At 41.9% G+C, this 27,128-nt stretch overlaps 2 protein-coding genes across 9 annotated transcripts in view; one reads left to right on the forward strand and one right to left on the reverse strand.

Moving 5' to 3' along the window:
- The window catches only part of PRICKLE1 (prickle planar cell polarity protein 1), a 67,534-nt gene extending 63,878 nt beyond the window's left edge, over positions 1-3,656 (forward strand). For both annotated transcript variants that reach the window (XM_082764251.1, XM_082764252.1), the window contains exon 8: positions 1,226-3,656. In XM_082764251.1, the coding sequence (XP_082620377.1) occupies positions 1,226-2,082 (857 nt within the window). In that variant the 3' untranslated portion in view covers positions 2,083-3,656. The remainder of the gene's footprint in view (positions 1-1,225) is intronic.
- A 2,357-nt stretch (positions 3,657-6,013) lies between these two features.
- Positions 6,014-27,128, reverse strand: part of PPHLN1 (periphilin 1) — a 73,529-nt gene continuing 52,414 nt past the window's right edge. For all 7 annotated transcript variants that reach the window (XM_082772141.1, XM_082772146.1, XM_082772140.1 and 4 more), the window contains one exon: positions 6,014-8,675. In XM_082772141.1, coding sequence (XP_082628267.1) covers positions 8,466-8,675 — 210 coding nt within the window. In that variant the 3' untranslated portion in view covers positions 6,014-8,465. The remainder of the gene's footprint in view (positions 8,676-27,128) is intronic.

The raw sequence follows: 27,128 nt of genomic DNA on the forward strand, positions 1-27,128 counted from the left end.
TAAAAATATGTAGAAAATCTGAAAGGATGGCAACCTTCTTAGCCTTAGGAAATGAGGTTTATGAGATTATCTTTCTCTGTTGACTAAAGAGAAACTGATAATCCACTTCTGTGAACCTCCTTGTCAAACGTGATTGAAATTAGCCAAAAGGATAAACGTCAGATATGCAAGTGCATCTGCGTTGTTAACCTCCCATTCCTATTCCCTACCACAAGGAAAAAAAAAAAAAAAAGAAAAAAAAAAAGCAGAGAATTAGCTAAGAGAGACACATTTTAAAAGTTGTCCTATCTTCTTCTCCATTCCTTTCATTCTAGCACGAAATATTCTAGCTCCTTGCATAGCTCAGAAGCAGCCACATGCTGCACTGCCCATGCAGTAAAGCAGGAACTGATGAGGGGAGCTTGGTTCAGGGGGTATGGAAGGAGGAAGAACCAGAGGTACTGCACCTGGGAGGGTCATAGGGCAGATGAAGCCCTTGTTCTGGGAATGAACGGTCATTTGACACAAACCTGAAGTAAACCAGGCCAGCTTACTGTTGACATTTTATGAGTAAAGATCCTTCTTTGAGAGGAAGTGATCCTAGGTTTCCTGTAGCAACAGCTGGAATATTGAACTTAGCAATATGAGAAGCACAGAATATTTTAGCTTTAAAAATGGCAAGCATGGATCGTAGAGTAATTTAAAGTAATTCTTTTCTTAGTGGCTTAGCTTCACGTGTGTTTTAGCTGTTTAAATATTTTAAATTAATTAAACTTTTTACATTCTCATTATCCTAATGTTAGCTAGTTCTTAAATGTTTGAAGTAAAACAACAAAGCTTATTGTTACGTGAAGCTAGTCCTTTTGGTAATAGTTCCAAAGAGCAGAATTGGAGCAGCTGAGGCTGGCAGGCCCTCAGGAGCCCACCTGCCCCAGCCCCTGCCCAAGCAGGGACACCCAGAGCAGGCTGCCCAGGGTCACGTCCAGGTGGTTTTAGAGGATCCCCAAGGAGGAGACCCCACAGCCTCTCTGGGCAGCCTGTGCCAGTGCTCAGGCACCCGCCCAGCACAGCAGTGCTGCCTGGTGCTCAGGGGGAGCTTCCTGCGCTCCAGTTTGTGCCCAGTGCCTAACACTTTAAGGTCTGCTTTCATGAAAACAAATGTTTTTAACATTTCATTGCATTACCTCTCTCTCTCTTCAAGGCGCTTCTAATTCTCCTTTTCCTCCTTTCTCAACTCCCACCCCAGGGGCTTCAATGGATGGAGAAGGCAAGCCACGGACATCTCTCTATTCTTTGCAAACTTTCCAAGAACTGGAGGTAGAGGACTGTGAGAAGATGAGCAACATGGGAACTCTCAATTCATCCATGCTCCACCGGAGCACAGAGTCCTTGAAGAGTCTGAGCTCAGAGTTGTGCCAGGAAAAAGCGTTACCAGAGGAGAAGCCAGTGCACATGCCTGTACTGAGAAGATCTAAATCCCAGTCTAGACCACAGCAAGTGAAGTTTTCAGATGATGTTATTGATAATGGCAGTTACGAGAATGTTGAAATTCGACAGCCTCCAATGAGTGAAAGGACTCGTAGGCGTGTTTACCACTTCGAAGAGCGCGGAAGTCGGCCTTCTCACCATCGCAGAAGAAGTAGGAAATCTCGTTCAGATAACGCACTTAATTTGGCCACAGAAAGAAGATGCTCTCCAAAAGAGAGATTTCGCTATTACTCTCCTCAGGATCATGAAAAATTTATTCAGAACAAAAGCTCGCGTGAGTTTCGGGCATATATTCAGAACGCGGAGCTGTACAGCCAGTACGCCCACACAAGTTCTGATTATGCACTGCGGAATCAGGTGGTTGATAAATTTTTTGGATTATATGGTGACGAAGATGACTCCTGGTGTTCAACTTCATCCTCATCATCTGATTCTGAAGAGGAAGGGTATTTCCTGGGACAGCCAATTCCACAGCCGCGCTCGCTGAGATACCCATACTATACAGACGACCTTTCTGGTCAAACTACTGCGTTATCTAGTTCTCAGTTTGGACAAAGGACAACCAAATCAAAGAAGAAGAGGGGACACAAAGGGAAAAACTGCATCATTTCTTAATTTGTTTTAACGGTTGGGAAGACCAGTCAACTCTCTAGCTACAGTTGGAACCACGTCCTTTTATATTAATAATTGTACTTAGGCAAGTTGCTGAGGTTCTTAACGCTTTGCCAGTGTAAATGATAACTCTACCCGAGTTTACATTGTAAAAATAACATTCAGAAATGTCACTATGCCAAATGATGACCTGTTCAGATATTGCTAGGTTTACACATTTGAGCTGTCAAAATACTGTTATTGCAGTTCTTGATACAGACTTTTTGTAGACATTTATTTCATGCTCTCTATTCACCTGTGTTCAGTTATCTGAGAGAAGGGAGTCAACGAAGATCAATAAATAAACCTGTCAGTCTTGTACTGTAGCTGTACCCACAGAGGGTGAGCCTCAACTCTTTCCTCTTCTCTCCAATGAAAAGGTGACTCTATGTCGTGTCCTTTCTTCACTGACAAAACTGATTCTTCCTTCCTTGAAGTTTCCCTACAAAAACTGGAACTTTTTTTTTTTTTTTTAAATTTGGGAAAATGCTGCTTTTCCAAAGAGTTCACTAGTAAGAAGGCAAAAATCAGAATGTGGGAGCTGAAATGCTTGAGGCCTTGATATATCCTAAAGCAGCACTAAGTGGTTTACACATTTAACTTCCAAGTTTTTCCTTTTGTTTTTATTTTTTTGAAAGAACTCCATCCTGTGTAAGCTTTTTTTTTTTTTTTTTGTGCCTGTTTAAAGGAAGGTATTAATTCAGCTTTTGGAATTGGACCTGACTGCCAGTTGAGTACAATGAGTAGTGATGGTTTTTATGTCATTTCCTCCACTCCACTGCATTGAAAGAGAAAGGTACAAATGCTGGAATCCTTTGCTCAGGCACGTAACCCCATTTAAGTCAATGAATCTACTTACATAACAAATACTTTCGTAAGGGCTTAAAGGATTAGGCTCCAGAATTGTGTCTTTTCAAATGTATTATCCAGGTTTTAAAATGTATTAGTTGCAATTCTAAATCAAAAAAAAATAATATTTATAACGTAGTATTTCATAGGCTTAAATGTATTCATAATTTAACAGTGCAAATACTAATGTACATATTGTACAGTTAAAATTTTAAAAGCTGAATATTTTTATATCCCTGAATTTGAAGAAGTTTGTTACAATACCAAACTAGATTTGTTAGGGGTTGAACAGCAGCATTATGGATGAAATATTGCTTGTATTTTAGTCAGGGGGTTTAAAAATATTGAAAAATGTTTAGTGCAAAACAGCTTAATTTTGTCTACTAGGTATTGAAAGCTCTGTATGCATGGTGGGGCTATGTAAATACTCTCTAACCTATGGCCCTCTTAATCTTGCAAGTGTTATTTATGGGTCAAGCAAAATGTAAACTATATAAATGTAAAAATCACACAAGCCTGGAATATATCAGTACAACAAACATGCAACTCCTGTGGATGTGGATTTCTTTCTTATTACTCGCCTCCTTTCCCAAAAAGCGTTCCTCATGTTCACCTACAGCAAGGCAGAGAGAGGTGAGGTGGTTCTAGAAGGCAAGGGGGCCGAGCATGTAATCGAGTTGCCTTGAACTCAGGTGGAGTGCAGGAGTTATTTCACATTAAATTAAGTTTATCAGTGTTTTAAGCGTTTCTGCACTTTAGAGCAGAATGTTTTTACTGGAATTAATGCAGACACCTGCGACTTAAAATAATGACTAGTAAAACCATAGGCTTTCTGCTCAGCTGAACAATGATGATTAACGAAGTAACAGGTACTTACTTCTTACAGGTATAAAAGGCCTGACCAAATGAACTGTTTGCCATTTCTGAGGCCGTAACTTCTTGAAACGGAGAGGACCTAGACCTAAGGGATGGAAGGCACATGGGTAGTGCTCACACCAAATAAAAAGGAAGCTCTTGCTAAGGCCAAGTCAAAATAGCAGTTACTGGCTGATATTTTCAGGGTAAAATAAGCAATAGATCCTTTACTCCCAGAGGTGGTATTCACCATATAAGTCACTTTTCTAGTACAAACAAGTCTTGTGTACATGAAAGCTGATCAAAGCAGTATCATGCAGCATCGTATGGGCCAATGGGTGGCGCGTGGGCTGCCTCCAGCTGGCAGGCTGCCCTGGTGGCTTAGGCAGTATTTGCTTTCCTAGCAGCTAAATGCCTGTTGTGCTTAACAGGCCAACAGCCAGCCTGCGAGGCCTTCGGAGGCTTGAGAAGAGAAACTGCCTTGTTAATGCCTTGCTTGGGATACCCAAATAGCAACTGGGACTTTCCGTTCCTAACTGCATTTCCAGATACAGGGAACCAGGACTCTGAAACAACAAGCTCTGCTGCTGCTGCTGGGTCCACTTCAGAGTAAGTGGCTCATGCAGAGACATCCCCACCACTCCGTCTACCGATCCTACACCATCTAAGGATGCAGCACGTGCCCGCCCCCGAAGTGCAAAGGCTTATGGCATATTAGATGATAAACATTTTCCCATAGATCATTGAACAGTTGTTTAAAAAAAGTTAACAAGCAACAGTCACAGCCCTAGTACCTAAGCTATCTTCAGAGCATTAGCTTGCACAGCACCTCCCTCTAAACCTCCAAATAAGTGAGCTGAAAGGTAACTCTCTTCCCCTTCCCCTTCATAAAACAAACCAACCAACCAAGGATAACTTTGGACTAAAGGTGTCATTGCTGGGGCAGTGTAAACGCTGCTCTCACAAAGGCTCCTGGTACTTTAAAATGAGAGATGTAACTAATGATGCTTCCCCACTTCCCACCACTCTTTGTTATTATTATTTCTCATCTGGAAGCTTTGGAAGTGGATAGAGGCCTTTTCTCGGGCTCAGTTTTACTCAAAAAAAAAAATAATAATAATAAATAGAGGCACATCTGTACAAGAGGAAGTATGTGTGTGTGGGGAGCGGGATGAAGCAAACCTTTGTTTGTATTATGCAGTGCTGCTCTTTGGCTAACCAACCAGCAGCAATTCTTTCCAGCCCAAGGCAAGAGCCGTGAACTCTTTTCCCTGGTGAGCACACCTCGTCAGGGAGGGTAAGGCTGCACCGCACGGTGCCCAGGGCAGCAGTGCTGCAGTGTGGTTGCCTTCCCCTGGGTCAGCAACTCCTCCAGAGCTCGTCCAGCCCTCTCTGCTGTGAGGCACAAAGCTCTCCCTTGCCTCTCCTAGGCTGCAGGACCACAAGTAATTAAGAACATGAGAAACATTCAGAAAGCCGTGTTTTGCTGAGGACTGGAACACAGAGACGTTCACGGCAGGTGAAGAATAAGAGGTGCTTGCACCCACGCTTAATGAAACAGGGGTTAGCGTTTTGTAATTCCATCCACCTGAAATATTATTCCTTAAGTTGAAGATGGCTACACAACGTTTTAGGTTTTTCAGCTTAACATAAAAGATTTCTATTTCACCCAAACTGTAAATTCTACTTTGTGTTATTAGAAGGGGTGTGATATTCCAAGAGGAGCTCACACCTTCACGATAGATAGTGAGAAACGTTAGGGCCATACATTACCCTCATCCCCACCAGAAGAGGAAATCCTGCACAAAAAGCACGGTCACAAGGAAGCAGTTCTTCATGGGGAGCATTAACTCCTCTTCTATTCGTTGTGATTCATTGCCGATCTTCACCCTAACTGCTTAAGTTGTCACCCAAAGCTGCCAACTCACCACTGAGATTTGTCCAGTCTCAGCAGATAACACTGAATGTCCACACTTCATTCTTCATTCCTTCCCTTTCCTTTTCCCCTTTCAAAGGGCATCTGCACACTGATGGATGCGAGGAATATGTTTTGTTTTCAGCAGCTCCTAACATGACAAAGAAAGATTCCTGCAGCACAGCATCCGGCTCCTTCCACCACTGGTCTTCCTGCCCCTTTCCAGCAGCCCCACTGAGACTGTACACGAGACCCAGGACAACTTGCACATTGCTATAAAATCAAATTCCAAGTATTCATTTCTACAGGAAGCAAGAGTAAAAGCCATGTATCTTGCCCAAGTGAAGTGGCGTAACATTTTACTTACATCAACATGAAGAGTACATCACAGAAGGTCAGACACGAGTATTCAACGTAATGACAAGTACTAAACAGGGAAAAACCAGTTACTCATCACCCATGAATGTGAATTAAACCTTTCATAGAAATAGCATTTATTTAAAAAAAATCAGAAGTCTCCTCAGTTTATGAGCAAAATTTAATCCATTAAAAAATAATAATACGCTAAGGACACCCTAAATACCTTACTGACCTATCAGCTCACCACAACAACACAGGAGTATTGGGGGCGTAGGTGTCACTTTTTAGAAAGACACCTGAAAAATCAGCCACTTTTAGAAACCTGATTAAATTTCACTAGGAGAACGAAGGAGACTCCTAACACCATGTACAATAACAAACTTTTTAAATCAAAAATATATTAATCATGATCTCAGCTTTTTTTTTTTCTTTAGTGTTTCTTACCCCAAAGCAGAAACTGCGCTGTAACACCCTGAAGACTGACCTGCCCACAGGCAAGCAGCGAAGCCCTGACGGTTACATTCCTGTCTCAGCAACGCGATGTACATTTGCCTGTGGTTTCCTGATTGCTCCTGGCAAGCCCGGCTGTTGCCAGAAGGGGTGGCTGAGGTCTAGCTCCTGCCCCACACCACGTTGCCCTTCCTCCCCCTCTCCCACCCGCAGTTAGCACCCAGGAGGCTCGCTGAACCTCCCCCAGCGGCTGCACAGCTCCCAGCGGGGTAAGCTGCAGGTCACCCCCTCTGAGCAAGGTGAACTCCTCAGAAACCCAACAAAAGCCAATTGCAAAACCACACCCAGCTGACATTAAAACTAATCGGGCATCTCAGGCATCTGATGTAACATAGACATTTAACGCACTGTATCAAGATTTGCATGTGCAAGATGCTGTGATATATACAGCACCTTGGACATGCAAAATCCCTGCCATTTTATTTACTTTCTTGCAAAGCATTCCCCTGAAACCTTAGGAGCTACTTGATAAGGGGCTGAATTCCGAGACTTTTTCATTTAATACCGTGCACTTCGGGAAGGGAGAGCTTTAGTCGCTTGTCCTGGTACAGAGTTTCAAGTTTCTAAATACAAATGTATACAAAACACTCATGTTTACCTCTTTGTGATTATGATTCAGTTCACCCTTCCCCAAACATTCATAAAAAACAAGATCTCATTAAATGAACACAAATCAACAGCCAGGATACCACCAGTGAATCCTAAATTATGTTTCACCTCTAAAATGTCACCACATAGCACTGGCAGCCTCCTGACTCTAACTCAACCATTTCTCCCCAGCTACCAGTAACTATCAGGTCAAAAATGGCTGCAGACATTACCCAGAATCATTTGGGTTTGAAACAATGATCAATTTGGGGCCTATTTAGGGTTCAACATTCACATTATACCTAATCTGAAGCAACTTGGAGTTACTAAATAAAGAGACAGCCCATGCCCCACCTCGCCACCCCAAATTCCTGCCCCTTCCTGTTGATTACAGAGATTCATAGTTGTTAAAACTGATGCACAAAACGTGGTGAGAAGGCATAAAGGAGAAAAGGGCAAACGAGGAGACCTTGCCTCGCTCAGTGTCTACCTGCAGTTACACTCTGTCAGAGATAGTGAGAAAAAAAAAAGAAATAAAAAAAATAGAAAAATAAAACAGAAAACATTTAGTTGCAAAAACTAACAGAAAAATGGAATTAATTCTACATAATACTGCTTACTAGTAACGGCTCATGATACGAAAAACACCACAATATAAAAGGCATTTGCAGAACCTGCAAGTAGAACGAAAAATACATCACTTATTGCATCAAGCAGGCAGGGTTTCTCTGGCAGCTCAAGACCAGGAACAACCCCTGGTGCAATTTTAGAGAATGAATGTGAAGTTCAAAATTAAACTATAATAAATAACTTAAATCATAGCTGTGAGCAATTCTGCAAGTCTTCCCTTCCCATCGTATATATGAAACCAGGCCATATTTCTGCATAAGTTGAGGAACAAAGAGCTGCTTCATGTTGTTTTAATAAAAAACGTCGTTTTGTAGTTACACTTACAAACATCAAAACAGCAGTGTACATACATCAGACTGAACAGTTTTTCCTCGGTAACTGTGTAAAGGTTGCAAAAATAGTTTGTCACTATATGGCGTTTTTGAAAAGAAGATCCTTTTCAAAGGAATCTACGTCAACAAGTACAGGTAGGAAGAGCACAACTGCGGAGACTGCGCTCAAGGTACAGCCGTCTTAGGTGGTAGGAAGGAGCACGGGCCTAGGGTTGAGATCTCCAACTGGAATTCCTCTTTCCCCGCAGAAAGCAGATTTATGTATTACAGCCTACAAAACGCAGAGACCTGAAGTTGTTTTTCCGTCCTTAGTAGGGGCCATCTTTGAAAGACTCCGATAACTCCTGGTTGGCGGCGTCATACTGGGCAATGAAATGTTTGAGTTCCTCAATGCATCGCTCGCCGATCTCGTGCAAGTTCTGCCGCAGAGCAAACTGAATGGACTTCTCTAACGACGGATCTTTATCAATTAGCATCTTCACTACCATGCCAAAGGTTTCACAGTCTTGTCTGTAGACCTAGGAAGAAGACATTTTAGAAAACCATTAAACATGAGACAGTGTACGTTAGCACACCAATGGCCTTCATCGGGTTAGGAGCCACTGCAGAGCCAAAACCAAAGGATATTGGATTTAACTGAGTTCCAGCTGTAAGAGATACCTGCCTTTTCCTCTCTTTCGACTGGCTTTAATACAAATGTAACTAGTTCAGAACTATCTGAATACAAGAAATAACCATTATTGGAAGAAATGCCAAAAATGAGAGCAAGTTTCTCTTGCAGCAGTAAAATAAACAATGGCAGAATAAAGTGGAAATGCTAAAACAGATTTTGTAAAATATGTAAAATTAATTTAACTGTGGCATGCCTAGCAATCTCAAACTCTGTACTATAGTAACTTAGCTTGCAATCTTTCATAATTCTTTAAATACAAGTCACATTTACATATTTTCACCAGATTATGTTTGTTTGTTGGACAACACTTTCTCACAGTCCTTGACAACCATACTTTAAATAGTTTGACTGCATTGGTGATTCAACTGTTAAGGATAAAAGAAACCTTGGTAGGACTCTTCCAATTTACTTTTTTTCTGAATTCCAGCTGGGGTTGGTTATTAATCTAAACACCACCAAAGAAAAAATGCGTCCAAGTCTTACAACTGCTAGAGGAAGCTTTCATACAATTTTGCTTTCTTTAACCATTTTCCTGTTAGAAGATACCATGGATTTCTGAATGAAGACAAGTCAGTTGTATATCTGTACATTTTTTGGAGGAAAAAAAGCTAAGATTTCAATATTTCTCCAAGTATGCCTATCTTTTAATATTGTGTTAGAACTTCTTTTAAAGATATGTGACCCTTTCCACCCACATTTAACTACATTGTAGACACAAATGATACAACTGTATATGCACATTTCCCTGAATTTATTAAAAAAAAAAAAAAAAAAGAAAGAAAAAAGGAAAAAGAGAGAGAATAAAAACACCCAACCAAATCCCTCCCACCACCACACTCTTCTTTTTTCATATTGACTAGTCATTGGCAGCCCAAGCATATTCATATCAGAGAAGCAGGAAAAAACACATACCTTCTTCACACAAATTCTATTTACTACCCTCAGAAACACAATGACTTAACACAATGCAATTAATAAAGATTGTTGTCAGAGGTTTGATAGTATTTTCTATGATTCAATAATAGTTCAAAACCAGACCCATTTTTCAAACACTGGTTAGCAAATAAAGGAAAACCTTTTAGGAGAAACTCATTTCAAAAGACAAAAAGACAAGTGCAATCCGAAGCTAATTGGAGCAAGATATCCTGAATGAAGGAACAGTGGGAAAAGGTGTTTTTTTTTTGTTTTGTTTTTTTGTTTTTTTTTTCAGAGACTGGGTTTGTTTCCTGCTTTGTATGTATGGTTAGTTCACTGGTAGCAAAATATCAGTAAGGAAAAAAAAAAAAAAAGACCATTTTCTACAAGTGGTGCTTGCTAAGAGAAACTCAGAACAGAGCAAATTTTAGTTCTTTTTTTTTTTTTCCTGACTCGTTCCAAGGAAAAAACTCAGGGAGAATTACTGTGTGTGATTAGCCATATGACAGGCAGATGGTTTTACATTTTGGGCAACTCAGGCTTTTCAAGCACTTGTAGCAGGCTTGCTGCTATCACCTTCACCACCTTCACAGATTGATTTTTGAAAGCTTTTTTTTTTTTTTTTTTGTCCCCATTGCCATTATATTTTGGGGGAAATGGTTCAAAAAGGTGGTTTGGGTTGTTGTTTTTGTTTTTCTTATTGCATGTCTATTTGCCCTATTTTATCACCTTTCAGTGTTCAGACCAAGGATGTGTGAATGGCCTTCCACAGGTAAACTGACCTGGTAAGGGGCAGTCTCCACAGCACGCTGTGCAACACCAACACAAGTGGAAACCCAACAGTAACAGAGGGCACAGGCACACTGCCCTCCCTGTCACACCGCAAGGCACCCCAAGGTGCAGCTGGAGGAAGCGCTGTCCTTTTAGCTGGTCTTCAAATGAATGGCAAACAGTGCTGCTTGAGATTCCTCTCACCCTCCCCAAAGAAACAACCCAGATGAAATTCTCTGACCCCGAGCGCACAGAGATTTGCTCAGCCTGGGCACATTTTCCTTCTACAGTTCCCCAGCAGAGACCCAGAAGAAGAACCAAGAGGGCCACCATCATCGTCATCAGGCCTGGAGGCAGAGAAGTCGCTTTGCTGAGCCGCCGATGTGGGAAGCAAACACCTTCATACCGCAGATGAATGGTTTCAGCACTTTGTAACAAAAGCCTTTAAGAACTGGATACCTAACGTAGGGGAAGAGGGCAGGAGGTGGAGCAGGAAGGCAATCCCAGCAACAGAAAACAAAGGAAACAGCTCAGCTCCTGTAACAACACTTGAGTCATTTTCCCTCAACGAGCTTTCTACCCCAGTTGCTAATTCTGATCCTCCTGGTGCAATCTGCCTCCTCCTCAGCTGTGCTAATAAACCTATTTATATAGCTGCAATGTAAATTGCATCACTGAAATGATCCCTTTTAAAATTACTTCCCTCCAATTAATGTGATTCAGTGATTCAATTCTAAAAACAGATGCATCAGCACCACCGAAGGAGCTGTGAAGCACGGTTGTGAAGTGGAAAGAACTTCATAAACCAGTTTGTTTCTGAAGCCAGTGCACGAAAACCAGCTCTCAGGGAGACGTTACCATGCTTTGCAGAAGGGAAATGAGACTATCCATTACAACGATATCGACTCCAGAAGAATATTAATTACAGCTTAACGATACCATCAGCTATTCCAAAAAACTGTGAAAGTACTCGGAGCTCTTGAAGAAGAAGGTGGTGGCCTTGCATATTAAAACCCATCTTCTCCACAGAAGATACGAAGGCTATTTCTGGGAAATAAGCTGAGAAACGATGCTTGAGGAGGAAAGGAAACTGCAGAACAGATTCCCAAAAGCAAAAAACGCTTTCTGTTAGAGAATACTGGAAGAACTCATGACCCACCAGGTTTCAAAATACCCATATCTCTAAAGTTCCTGCTGATGCTGATTTTGAGTTCAGAGCATGGGACATCCATCTGTAAGCATCTGGCACTGAAACCTGAAAGTGATTCCATGTGTGGGGAAAGAAGAAATAGCGCCTGTATATTGAAAAACTAGAAAGGGAATGACACCAACGACATGATTACTCTGTCTGATGGATATGTCAGGTAATCCTGAAAACAGCTAAAGGCATAGGGTGATCATTTACCCAGGCCATAGCCTACTTTTATTCTCTGACCTCGGCTACAGCACCAGCATAATGGAAAGAACGTGCATCACTCCAGCAAGCAGATTAGGGAGGAGTAGAAACAGCTGTTCTACTCCTAAATATATATTATATATATATGATTTGTGTGCTTATATATATATATAAGTCTTGATTTACCTATGAAGGAAAAGTATCCAAACTGAATTCAAGTTCTCTGAAAAGTTTTCCAAAGTCAGCAAAATGGGGTACCCATGAGCTCTGAGGATCACAAATATGCTCACTTTATATTACTCTCCTGGTATTTTAACATCTTTTCATTCTTCCACGATAATTGCCTAGAAGCTCCAGCTGAGATCAGCTCTTCGCCGTGCTAGTCTCTGTAAAAGCACTTGGCCTTTGTCTAAAGGCAAGTCTAAAGAGGTGATGCACCTACAACATGTTAGCAAACACTTCATATATTCGAGGAATCTAGCCCCAAAGTTGCACAGTTAGAGCTGTTCAGATGTAGCTGAAGACCTGAGCAGACTCCCCCAGGTACTGCCCACCGGCTGGAGGTGACCAAGCCCCCAAACTCCCCAGGCAGAATGAAACCTTTGAGAACCCCCTGTGCAGTTTGCAGAGTTAACCTCAAAGCACCACCACTAGTGCTTTAAATTACAATTTATGATACTGACATAGAAGACGTGAAGCATACTCTGGATTCTCTTCTTCTGCCTCACCTTTGGGATGTTAACCTCTGATGGTGAAGAGGAGCTGAAGCAACCACTTGGAAACTACTGTATTCGTTTCTTATGTGCCTTCTGCAGCGATCAGCTAACAATGGTCTTGGCTTAAACCAAAAAAAAAAGCACTGAATGGCTCAGCTGACGTGTGAGCCATTCAAAAATTGGTTGTGTCTTCAAACCCTGGGCGTGGATGAAATTCTGCCTAGGTCGGGAATACCTTGATGACACGCCTACTGCTCGCTGTCAGTCTGCATCATTTCCTTTCCATGCCTAGCACAGCACAAGGTACTTCTCCAAAACTATTCTGGAGCTGCCCATGCATTTTGCAGAGCAGAGCTGTTGGACAACATAAACAAAGAGCAAGGAGAACAGAAATCTGAAGTTAAGATTTCCTTCCTTGCAGGACACCAGTCTGCAGAAGAGTCAGATACTCTGCCGTCTTGGTCTCAAAGCCTTGCATATCTGGCCAAAAAGCTTAGTTTCAACACCACGGGTAGACACGGTAATCACGGGGATGTTGCCAGGAAAAACAAGGAAGTTAAAATGGAGATATTCACAAACCTTATTTCAGGCTGTGGTGGTGTCTGCAGCTCGGCTCTACAGCCTGTGCACAGAAAAGCTTTTTGATGTCTCCAGGTAATCCAGCACAGCCAGAACAGGGACAAGGTGGGCACTGGTCAGCAGGTGGTGAGCAAATGCATTGCGCATCACTTGCTTTGATATTATCCTTATTATTATGTTTCCTTTCCTTTTCTGCCCTATTAAACTCTCTTCATCTCAACCCCTGAGCTTCACCTTTCTCCAATTCTCTCCTCCATCCCCTGGAGGGGGAGTGAGCAAACATCTGCGTGGTGCCCAGCAGCCTGCTAGGTCAAAGCACGACAGCAGCCCTTGACAAAAAGCGAAACAAAAGCAGTTCCCTGACTGCTGGAAACCCCTCAGGAAGGCTGGTGCCACCAGGCTGCAAGTCAGCCTGCATCTCCTGTGGCCCCAGGAGATAGGAAGCAAGCTGAGAAGCAAGGGGGAGATGAAAATTGTTCCTGTGTCAGAAAGGATTCAACCAAGCCTTCTTCTCTCATTTCTGAAAGAACCAGTCCAACAAACATGCTTTACATAAAAGGTGGACGTGGTTTTGAATGAATGACACTGGCACTTTTTTTGGGTTACAAATACATAAAAAACACTGCCTTGAAGAGGAATCACTGAGACATTTGGGGATGCGAGGCTTCAGCAGCTTCGTGCAAGACATGGGCAAATTCATCTCAGCACTGAAGATGGTGCTTCTGCTCTCAGACACGAGCATGGCATCAGGCACAGCGACGGTCACATCCACTGAGTGCCTGTGATGACTTAGCAAGCAAAATTGATGCCCATGCTTTAATCTGCCATGTCCAGCTCCTTGCTCTTTTCCATCACGCTTTTTCCTGCCTTTCTGAGCGTTCCTGTCGTTCCCTGCATTCACAGGTTCATCCACCTCCCTCACAGCACCAGGACACAACCGCGGGCTCCCCGAGCAGCCCCTGCATGCCCGCAGCCCACCAGCAATGCTCGTGAGCCAGGGCTCACCTTCAGAGGTGGCTCTTCTCAGCTCCTCACCCTGAACCTGAAGGCCAAAGACGCTGGAAGCTCAGTTCAGATGGGGGAAGAGTTAGGGCTGTGGCTCAGAAACCGCCTGAAACAGCCTGCAACCCTCAGATACTAACTCGCCTTGAGAAGATCCGACATGCCCAGCAATCAGGGCCCTGTATCTGTGAATCATCCCAGCACTCACTTTATACATTATCTTTCAGAAGGCAGCAGCTTTCCAGTTCCTGGGGAGACGTTTCCCACAAGTATCAAATGCCCCGTGCGAAGAGAGAGGCGAGGGGCTCGCTGGTGGCTCTGTGATTTCCGACAGAGGCGCTGCTCGAACTTGCAGAGCACAAGGCTGAGTGCCATCCCACATCCCCTACAGATATCCCATTAACGGAAGAGCAAACTGCTCGAAATCCCTCTCGCTTCGTGAAGCCCCAGGGCTCCTCTGCAGAGGTAACAGTTTTTGCTCCCCCGGCTACACCCCGATGGCTCGGTTGGTTATAGCCCTCTGGTGGTGTGCAAAGGGCTTCTTTCCTCTCCACAGCCCTCTGAAAGGCTGACAAAGCGCTCCTGTGTTCGCACAGCCACGTCCATGCCAGGTTTCCCCAGCACGGGCAGACTGACTGCAAGCTGGGTGAAGGGATTTGTAAACCTGGCTCTGAGGTGACTGCGCACGCAGTGAAATTTCAGGCTGTAACTGTGCACGTACCTGCTGGCAAAGTGGGAAGCTGGTATGCATCCAGTGACCTCAATGCTGCTGGGAACAACGTCTCTTCCTTGCCACAGCCAGCTTCTGAAAGCAATTACCTCTTCCCCAAACCACTTTTCTTTAATTTACACACTTCGATTTTTCTCAGCCATGCAAATTAGCCTTTATTAAACCACCCGAAGTCTTCTCTCCTCGAGTACAGCAAGCTAACACTCTGCTGAAGGAACACACAGATATTTTCATCCCTGCAGAGGCACTGCAATCGGACTGCTCTGTTTGTGAGCACAAAACTTTTAGGTCAGAGGTTGGACTCGATGATCTTGAGGTCTCTTCCAATCTAGAAATTCTGTGATTCTGTAAACTCAGTACTGCACGGTGCCAGCAGTGCTCACCACTGCCATCGAGCCCCTGCAGACGGGTCTCGTGATCTAGATCCTTTAAATTGGTTTTCAAGCCGGACAAACTGTTTTGCATCAGTACAAAAAGCTAAATTGAAGCACAACAACTTTAATACTTGGTTACAATACAGGCGTGCAACTTTTAATTATAACATACCAACAAGTCTATTCTATTCCCTTTTACACATGCACTAACGATTTTGCCTTGAATCCATGTAATAATTTTTGTACCCTCTAATCAATGCGTTTTTAGGCCAATCAGTTATTCATTGAAATGCAAATTGGGGGAAACAAGTTATTTAATCCACTATAAAATAATGAACAATTTCATGTTAATTTGGCACTTACTGGAGATATGGAAAATATTCCGGTTATTTGTACTTAAAGGCAGCTCTGCCCTCCTTCCCGCTGGAAGTTTCAAACGCCTGGTTTAATAGATTTAATCTGCTTTCAGAAAGAAATGTTAAAACATATTTTTGGCATTTAAATACCTGACTGGAAGGACTGCCAGAAGCCCCTCACGTGGAAAAGATGCTGACACAGCCATCATTTTAAGAGTATGAATTCGATTTGGGCCCTGCTTTGTCCCCCAGAACCGGGGCTGGCGAGAAGTGGGGGGCACGTGAGCCCTGCTCTGAGCCCCAGAGGAGGCAGTCGCTGCTCCCCAGCACGGACCAAGTGTCCTGTCCTACGGTGTCCTGCTTCCAGGACCCAGCACCTCCTGATTTATTTATTTTTTGTTATTATTTGTTCCTTTGATTAATCTGGCAAAAGAAAACGCAGCCTGAAACATCACCACCGCAAGGCTTCCCACTCCACTTTACATCAGAATTTTCTTATGGAGAGAGATGAAAAGTCCCCTATAAAATTGTGTGCCAGGGGCAGGGAGCTGTTTCTGTGTCTGTACCAACCCTCTGCTAAGTCTACACACATTTTCAGGCTGAAATCCCTGAGCAGCTGCCTTGGGCCCTGAGACACAACTCTGGTCTTTTCCATGCTGCGTAATTCACTGGGAAGAAAACATGCAGGTCAAATTGGTTACCTCAGTGAAAGCATTATCCCCAATTTAAGCTCAAGCCATCATCTGCATCCTCCTTTGCTTCAAAGCACGCCCCTGGTGACACCTCCGCACTGACAGTGAAGTCATGGGGCTCGCACAGGGTGGAGCGTGCTGTGGCTCAGGAGAAGCGCACTGCTGGCATATCAAAGCCACGTGGCCTTGCCCAGCCACCATCCCTGTACATGTAATTAAAAAAAAAAGTCTTAAGTATGTCAGCCTCATCCTCCTGTGCCTTCTGTTGTGCAGGATTCTGCCTCTGAGCAGAAATGCTTCTAAGCACCACCTCCATAGAGGAGCACCATTGCTCCCAAATTCTTTTCTTCTTCCTTTCACCGCCCAAACAAAGAATTACACCGCCTTGTGCATTTACTCAGCGCTTGTAAAGGAATCCCCAGACAGAACATGCAGCTTTTGGGTGACACCTGAGCAGAGCCAACACCAACAAAACACAGAAAGCAATTAAAAAGATGAGTCCGCACCGATTGCAGCCGGCGTTTACAGCTCCGCTTACACAACCAGGACAAATCTGTAGGCTGGGGCTATGTCGTTCTGCACAACCATAACAGAGGCTAATTGTGTTGATGCCATTCAGAAGCCTGCTCATGGGAATTATGGGACTGTCTCAAGTCTCCTTGAAGTTGAAGTGAAGGGGGAAAGCACAGCATCACACGGCGAGATAAACCTTAACCAGCTCTGACCTGTATTCCTGGCCTTTGCATTAATATCTGGGGAGGTTCAGCAGCAGATCTTTACTTATGAAAGCTTCCACTCTCTAAACACTTCCCCATCACTGAAATTATTACAAACAAGTTTTCAGTAAGGAGAAAGAGGTTTACTTAAAATATATCGCTAGGAAATCCATATATTTACTTTAATAATTTTTAATACTACAGTGGAGGACTTGAAGCGAGCGCTTAAATGAGCGAGAATTGATATATAACACCAATGTGCATAACGATACACTTCATTTAGTTTTACATTTTGGCAAAGCAAGTGCATTATTGCTTCTTCCAGAAACGTCTTGCTCAGCCAAGCAAAAGCAGCTCCCATGTGGGAGAGCAGGAACGATTATGTTACATGGTTTTACTGGAGATAATTCTTTACTAAACCAATCGGACCGCGTAATAACAGCATTCTAACACCAGCTACAGGCCCTCCGAGACTGGTTTGTGTGTGGCCTAGATTTCCTAGGCTCCTTTACAACAGATGTGTTGGACGAGGGTAGTGTTACCTCACGTATTAACTGGTGTGCTCTCGAGGTAAAGCAGCGGTACGAGGTTAAGTTCTGCCTCACATATTCTCCTCCCTGAAAGCGTGTGCCCACAGCCAGCAGGTTATAAATCTGAAATAGTCCAAATAGTCCGTAGTGGTTACAATTCATCACTTCCTAACCTTTACTGGGAGTGCTGATAATCTCTTGTAGACGTTACCAATTATACCTCTTTGGCTCATGTACTCGTATGTCCACTCTCATGTTTAAGGACGTCCAGCTACAAAAAATGTGCAGGTAAGCCCAAAAAATTCTCCCAAAAAGCAGCAATTTATATGTCTATTAATTTCCTTTTTTTCCCCTCTAATGATGCCCAAGTCCAGAAATCACATTTTCATGGGACCATAAACTAAACAGAAATCCTAAAAACCCTTCTCTCTGAAGGACACTAAAAAAATCCCATTGCTTGAAATGCACGAGTTCAGGATTAAACAGGAAATAATCAGCTTTATGCCAAAGGAAGGACCTCGCCCTGCAACTTTTTATTTATAAAATACAGAATTGATGGAAAGCTATTTCCTAAATTTGCTCCATGGTAAACTTATTGCTGGATCCAAAACAGGAAGGGCGAAGTTTATCTCCAGAAGACTCTGTTTGTCTATGTTAATTCTCTTGCTAAAAATGCTTTAATAGCTTTCAGTCATGTCCGCTGACCATAAAGGAAAGCTGTAACTCATTTAAGGTTCATCAGAAGGGGCTGCATGTTAATGGCACTAATTACAACAGAAACCACTCTCATCAGAAACACACACCACCTTTTTCATACAGAAGGTACAGCAGGTTTAAAATCCACATATACGGACTGTGTTGCAGTCAAAATCAGCAATGGGGCATGAATTTTTAGCAAAAAGTGCCTTGAGGTGAATGAGCTTTTCCCCAACAGAAGTTTTCATGCTTTCAATTTCATCAAATACCCTCAGCTACAAGAATTCTCGGATGCAACACGCCGCATTAAAATGGCTTGGTTTTGGCATTGGTCAAGAGCGTGGATCACCTCTAACTTCTTCCATGGCACAATGTAAGTGAGCACTTAGCATGAAAATTAATAAAAATGATTTTTTCTAATTAAGAACAACTATCAGATCAGTTGCATGATTAAGTGACAACTACCCCTTACTGTAAGCTCAATGCTAGCGAAACAACGACTTTAAGAACCAGCCTTAACCGAGAAGGCTTTCTCTCCATCACTGCCTGAGAGCAACCTTTTTGTTTCATTTTTTAAATGCTTAAAAAACAAATCACTGAAGCAGGTTTAGTTATGCATGCCATAAGACTTTTTTTTCTTCTTTTAATTACATGCACAGAATAAAGAAAATACTCCAGCAAATAAGTGAAGTACTGTATGTAATGGCCAACTTCTTCAGAGAGGAAAAACAACAGCTGCAAGAAGAAAAACAATTACTTAGATTACCAACATTTTATTACTTAGTTTATGTTAAACCTTTAGGTTTCTGAAAGTTTAGAATTACTTCACACGTTATATTAGCCTCACAAATCAGTTTTATTAGTGCCTCAATAATGGACCTGCTTTTTTTTTTTCACGTCCAAGTCATGGTCCTGTCTCTGTCTCTAAGAAGTCACTCATCATTTATTCAAATGCTAATTTCAAATATAAAAATAAATAAAGAAAAAAGTAAATTAAGGCTGTGTTGTTTTTTTTTTTTTGTTTTGTTTTTTAAGCCTTCCATAATTTTCCCTACTTTGTGGATGGTGTCTTTTTCCATAGGCAGCTGTGACAGCTGAGGAGCCTATTTTCCCTTGCCACCTGTCACCATCCCCATGCCAGAAATCACCACCTCACTGGTTCGTGAGCCAGCACTAAGCAAGGCTGCTCTCAAAATTAAGTTTTTAAAATTAAGTTTTAGGCAAAATCAGCCTGATTACATCACACATAACATGTCAGTTGGGCTGCAGGGAGGAATCGTCTGTTTTGGGTGAGAGGGTGATGAGCAGCTAGAGATGATGTCTAGAGAGGACATTTAGCTTTATCCTAGTAGGTTAAAGGTCTTTGGGCTCATTTGGGACATCCTATAGAGCTGCTGCCTAACCTACACAAAGCACACAGGATCAGTGCTTAAACAAGAGTGCATCTTAGCACGCATCTTCAGTCAAAAACGAAGCATCTTAAGAAACAGAACATAAAGCTGGCTTAGCCTGTAACGGCTAGGAGGGGAGCAGGGGAGAGGAGATCAGAAAAGATACATGCCCCTCATTTCTTATTGCAAACATCTTCCTTCCTTCTGTATTTTTTAGCATCCAACACTCAGAATCTCCTGAATCTGTTCCCACAATTCTATCTATTTGCAATTCAACTGGAAGCAGAAATCTGATCCAAAATTTGGTAAAAACAGAAAACATGTCTCCCTAAAGGGAAAGCCACAAGGAGCAGAAATTGTCTTTTATGGTTAGTAAATCATATATCTTAAGGCAGTGATTACCAATTGTGGTCCAGGGGGACACAGAAGTTCAGCATTACTCAGTGGATACACCAGTGGCTGTATCCTCCAGTACTTTGAATCAGTTATTGGGTAAGCTGGAGTTATAGCTCATAAGAAAAATCAAAGAATCACAGTTATCAGCTGTTTCAAATAGCTTGGGAAACGCTTGCTTTTATACCACAAGCTATTTTTCCATGTGAAAAATTAGCCTATTTTGTATTTTAAAAGATCTTCTGAGTCTAAGAACATGGGCTTCCTGTTTCCTCGTTCCGTGCCTGTAGCAATGCGATAGTCGAGCACGGCTGCAGCATTTCAGCACGAGAACTGCTACCTATCAAACTCACTGAAGGAATGTCTGCGTCGCTCAGCCCAGTGACACCCAACACTTTCCAGAAGTCGTCTAACGGGGCGACCTGACAGAGGGCAGAGCTGGAATGAACTTGGCAAGGTATGTGAACACGTTTGTGACTTTTTGAAGTGTTCGCTTGTCTTCAGGTTCTGGCATCCACTGCAAGGCTTTGATTCTGTCAGAGTCTGGTTTCAGTCAGTCGTTATAAAAAGCATTGCGACCTGCAGAAGAAAACTGGGATCATCAAACACTTTTTTTTTGTTTTTTCTGGTGGGATGGGAGGGGGAAGAAGTTTTAGAGCTTGAGCTCTGTATTCTTCAGATATCTTAGAGCAGCTTCCTGTGATCCCTGACATCTATAAATTATGAAAACAGCGTGACGTAACAAACTCACTAAGTCAACAAGTATCAGAGATTACTCAGGAGGTAAAACTTATACAAGGATAGCAGAGCTTTACACTCAGCCCTTTTCAATTTATTTCCTCAAATTCCTTATTTACTCTCATTGTAAAGTAGGGAGGCTGATTATACTACCAGTATTTGTTTGCTAGTAACAATGCGAAAGCATCATGTAAATTAACAACTGCATCAATAAAAAAATTAAACTGCACTACCATCTCCTTCTATACCAGTCTATCAATCCAATACTGTTAATAGCAATGTAATATTTAAACTTTTGTATTTTTCTTTTCTGCAATGATGATTTTTGCCTACTTTTAGCAAAGCAACAAGAATTCTTGGCAATTGTCATGAAGCAATGTTTTACTGATGAACTTTTGCCAGCTGAATAATTCTTTAGTCCGTTGGAAAACTGCTTAAACTTTTAACAGACTGAATCTGCACTTAGTCTTCCTTTCATGGATTTAAATCTCCTTCTTTCATGTTTTATAATCACTGTATTCCTACAGATTTCTGATCCTTAAAAGCAGCATTTTGGGTGCAGGAATTTTAGATTACCACCGTAATAAGGAGGTAATACAACAGATCTAAACTAGATAATGAAACTGGAACCCATAGATTCATACATGAGAGTGCTTATTGAATAAAATGTACTGTTACAATATAAATAAACTTCTTAATGCTGCATCCCTAAGCAGAATAATAGCTGCTGCAGATAAAGGCTGCTGATGCTAGATTGATACGGTGTGTTTTGGATAAGAACAGCATGGAAAGAGAGCGCTGAAGTCTCTTTTGATAAGCAGAACAGTTTACTGCCTCAGATAAAAATAGGTTTCTAAAGGTCAAACACTTTAATGCAATAGCCAAAAGAAACAGTACCATGCCATTTACCTTTTAACCTTACTCCACACAAGATTACCATGTGCTCTCAAAGATACAGGATAGAGAGGGGTTATTCGTACAAACACATCCTGAAAAATAAGGCATTCCTCACTCTGTGCGGCTTTCCCGAACTTTTTTGTTAAAAACCAAAACAAAACAATTCATGCCAGTCAAATTCTAGCTGAACCACGCTGTCTGGAAACAGAATCGAACGAGGAAACAGATTTAATCATCCAGAACAGACCAAGTCAAATTCAATAAAAAGCGCAATGAAAATGAATGACACTTTCTCATTTCATTTAGAAATTCCAGCAGGCTTTCTGTTTTTTAAAATCACATAAGGGTATAAACACTGCAAACTTTCTATTTTCAAGCCCTGACATTCTGTTATTCCAAGGATTAGTATCCACAAAGAATTGATTTACATGCTAAACAAAGGATTATTTCATTTATTGACTTAAAGAGCACCATGAACCCTGTAGGATGATAACAGTAACTTTCATTTAAAGAAAAAAAAAGTTGCCTTCCTTAGAGTAAGCCAGCAGTTTACGTTCTTAATGAAAAAAATACGACCATCACTTTCCATTCATTGGCTTGCAATGCACTGCAACCACATGAGAGAACCATTGCTTGGTTTTAAGATGATTCATTGACTCACTTCATCTTACCTTGGTTCAGCACTGACCTCTCTTTCACTTGCTCACCTCTTATCTGTGTTCTCCTCAGTTCCATGTTGCTCACAAGCATTGCTATGGACAAGGCCAAGTCACTCTTCCTGCTCCAAAGACTTAGCAGATGGCCAACACACATACATGTATAACAGGGCACAACTATCGCTTCCCACTACCTTTACTTCTGCTACCACATTGTACCCAAGTATTCTCTGCTCCCTTATAATCTAGTTCCTTAAAAAAAAATCAGAAACTCATTGAAAAATATTTCACATCAAGTGAATTATTTGAGTGTCTTTGCATTACCTTGCGACATAAAGGCAAATATTTAAGAACGTACATTTCAGGCATTTCTATCAAATATGAAAACATAAGAGGTAACACTTTGGTAAGCAAATGGGAACACTGTTTAAACACTGAGTCCTGCATACATTACATACATATGCACACCTTCTCTCAAAGCTTTCATTTGAAATTTCATTTGAAATAACAGAGTAGCTTTGAGAAATGCAGTAAAAAGCTAAGTTCTAAGTTAGATGTACAGGCTGAGCAACTCATACTGCAATGAACCGCAAATAAGCCAGTGAAAGCTTTCACCCTTACATGCATAAAACCTCACCTGACATGGAGTATTCAGATTCAGCTAACATGGTATGACCTTTTAATACCTCAGCCAATCCACAACATAGACAAGCTCATTACTGTATCCCAAACAAACTATGCATATCTTAATCTAATTCTTCAGCCACATACTAATTTATTTTTCAAGACTACTTGGTCAAACAGCAGATTGGAGATAAACTGAAGCCTGAGATAGAGAAATAAGACACAAGCCTTGTTACTACAAAGACACCAGGCTTTCAAAAATGTCCACCATCCGTTTAACAAAAGGGTTACAAATGACCAAACCCTGTTTTTCCTGAAGTAGAAAGGCACATTTTTATGATGAATGCCATGACTCAAAAAGAGCGAATAAAATGGTCTGTACACTGAGTAAGGGAAGGGGATGGTGTTGCAAACCATGCTACGTTCCCGAAAGCCCCCACCATATACACAGATCTAAGGCAAGTGAAGAGTTACCTTATGTTTTCATTGCATGTCAAAAGCACATATTTACAAAAATATGTAATCATTACAAAATATGTAATCAATAAAAAAATGTATTTGGATCAATATAGATATACAAAGAGGGAATAATATCTGCAATAGATGACCCAGTTCTGATGAGAATCACTCCTCTACCTGCTTACTATGACACGAGTAACACCTCCACAAATCAAAAGCCTTGAGTCTCAACTCACTGTGACGGGCACATACTTTTCCTGGCAGCAAAAAGCCCAGCCTGCCTAAAATAGGAAGGAATACTCTCAAAACTGAGTTTGAGTGTGGCTCGTAAAAGACAATATTATTACTTTTAATGGAAGATTTTTTTTTTGACCACCACCCCATTCCCCAAGTACTGGCTGACAAGTGATGTGGAAAATTCACATACCAAGAACGCATGCTATATTTGGTTTAACTCATTTTAAAAGTCTGTCTTATCAAATCACAGACAAATTTGCAATTTTAGATTAATCACATCTGGATTAGGTATGTTAATGACTCGGTACTACATCCATTTTACTGTATGTTCACTAGTGTACAGGTGATAATTGTCACATTTGGAATGCAGATGCAATTCTCAATCCAAAAGGAGCCTGCAAGAATAACAAGACCAATCATTTTGTTTTATGGATTATGAAACATTTCACTGTGTTATTAAAAGCTCACATCACTTATAAATGGGCTCAAGAAACCAACAGCCTGAACCAAACCAAGGGCGACTCAGAGATCTTTCCGCAGCTAGGAGTTCAACATTTAGGCATCCTGTTGCTAGAAACCCGGAGGAAAAGGCATCGACTGCCTTCAGTGAAGCAGGAAACAGAATCTTAGAGTTTATCTTTGCCTCTGATTTTAGAGAAAACATTGCTGCAAGAAAACATCCTACGATAGCAAACTAAGAAAAAGGGAAACCGTACCGTGAACTGCAGTTATGCCTCATCATGAATTTGAGCAAAAACTAAGAAAAGCATTTAAAAATTAAATTGGAACTTTTTTGAGATATAGCTAGACGTCCACTCGGGCAAACAGGTTAATAATTTCATTTGAAACACTTTTACATGACGAAATTATCCGTGCTGTTTTGATTTTTAATTGATGAGAAGTGGGGTAAGCCAAAGCAAACAGGAGCACAACCAGCAGTGATGTGTTTATCTCATTCCTCTGCGAGCAGTTTCAGGTGTTCGGAGCTGGCACGCTGCACATCCTGCCTCCCGACTGCAGCTTCCCGTGGATGTCCCGAGGGTACAGAGAGGGGAAGACACCAGGCTGGTAGCACCTGACTGCTCCCCACTTGTTTCTGGCGCTAGAAATAGCAACAGGTTTCCTTGCATGATGCAGCGTCTCCACCCCGCAGCCAGTGAGAAACTCCACTGCATTTGCCCATGGGCTTCAGAGCTTCTCCTGGGGAATTAATTCCCATCTCCACCCATGTCCCAATCATTCCCCATCATTTTCTTTTCCCCACCCTCTTGGCTGCAGTTCCTGATCTCGGCACAAATCTTTTTTTCAACTGCATGTCCAGTCCCACCCTTGCTCATTGCTTTCCATACTCCCATTTGCCAACTCTAAAACCCTCCTGTCACCACAAATCCTTTAATCTCTTCCAGACTGCCTCCTCCCTCCAATTCACAGGACACATCACCCCTCAGCTAGACGTAGTTCCAATCCACCAATTCCTCAGAAACCCCTGCATCTTTTTGCTCATGCCTGCTGGATCCTCTCCGGCGCCCAGTCGTCCTTTCATCTTCCCTTTAGCACTTCTCTCCATTAAAAAAACAAAAAAAAAAACAAAAAAAACAAAAAAAAGAATTTTGACAAGGAAGTTTCCTACCTTGATATTCACACACCATCCTATGCTGGTTTCTCTAATCTGTGTGAAAAAAAATAAAATTGTACTTTCGATTGAGAGGGGAGCACCACTCATTGCCAAGAGCTGGTGAAGGTACAGCCTCCGTCCCTCTGCTGGGTAAGACTGCCCCACCAGCAGAAGTCTACTTACAGGCTTCATGGAGGCTGCATCCAGCTCACAGGTCCCCCACGAAATGAGCAAAGAAACAGTATCTTAACCCTAACAGAGTCTTTGCTTCAACCATTCTACTCAGTGGTAGTGTTCAAAAGGGTTTTACTTCACTTGGAGCTCTGTGGGGATATTACTCTGCAACTGCGTACTTCCAGTTCATCATCGCATTGGCTGGCAGGCAGTAAAGAAATGATATCAAAAGATTTCTGAATGTTTCATTTGCCTGGAAGTGCCAATATTTTAATGAGCTGTAAGAGGTTTGCGTTTGAATTGAAAGAGAGCGTTTTGTCCACGAACTACTCAAGTTAAAAGATGGTGAGGCATCCTACAGAAGAGAGTTCTGGTGATGGCAGCTTTAGACAGAAATTAAACAAATACTTCGAAAAGTTTTATCTTCCCTATGAGTCCCCATTAAAAACAAACAAAAAACCAACTGCAGCACCTGCACAAGAGGATGTTCCCGTGTCTCATGAAATGCAGTAATGCTACGGTCTTTCTCCACTGGAACTCAAAGTTTCTTCTACTGCCCATTTTCACAGAGCTGGTAACAACACATCATCTCGGGTTATGCCTAAATTGAACTCAGTTGAAACCTGAGAGCAGATTCAAAAGATACACAGCACATTGCATAAGCCAGTTTTCCCAGGGAGCCAATTTTGTTTTTTTAAAAAAGCAACAAAATGGGCAAATCTCCAGTTGTAGGTGCTCACTGAAAAGCCTGTGTCAGCACAGCCTGATCTATTCCAAGTTTGCGTTTAAAGTGCTTATGCGGAATTTTTCTCTTTAGGTAGCATGTGACTAAAAAAGTTAATATGTGAGTTACCTACCACTCTGAGGTGGTGAACTGCTTGTGGGGAGGCATTACAGCCAAGTAAGTACGCACAGCAATGAAGGTGGTGTAACAAAACAAAGTACTTAAGCTGTTTGGGGGGCAGGAAAGGGGGAGAGATTGCTAACAAGTCAATTAAATGATCTATTAAGGGTTATTAGTGCCAGTCAGAGCAATACACAAAGTTCAATAGTTCAGAAAATTAATGTACAAACAGCCCCAAAGAAGCATGAGAAGCCAGAGATCCACGAACAACGTGACCTATTTCATTCAGTCAGCCTTCAACTTCTGTGATTTTTACAAGTTGGGTTGACTTTGTTAGCCTTTCAGAGTCACAGTACTAAGGTAAAACGGGCACACTGCAAAACCTTTGCCCCATGTCCCAAGGGGAATCCTGCCCCTCATTCATCTGCCACATTTTGTGAAGTGTGCCACCAAATGTTGTGCGTCCACAGTAGTCTATGACCAGATGATTACTGAGGACTGAAAGTCACGTCAGTGCAAATAAAAGTCAAACAAAACAAGAAAATGATACTTGTGGGCTGGCGATAAATGATGACATGCGTTAGTCATTTACACCCCGAGATAAAAATCTAATATTTTTATAATCTTAACTTACAGAAACAGTACATGCATAAGGTACTTGTGCAACAAAAGATTTTCTCCATACCATTTAGGAAAGTAAGAGCTAACTCCAAAGACTTTTGGAATTAACTTTCTAAAATAAAGAACATGAAAAAATAACTATAAGATTGCCTTATATTTTACAGGTCAGAGCGTAC

This window comes from Aythya marila, assembly GCF_965140915.1.
Source record: "Aythya marila genome assembly, chromosome: 1".
Lineage (NCBI taxonomy): Eukaryota > Metazoa > Chordata > Aves > Anseriformes > Anatidae > Aythya > Aythya marila.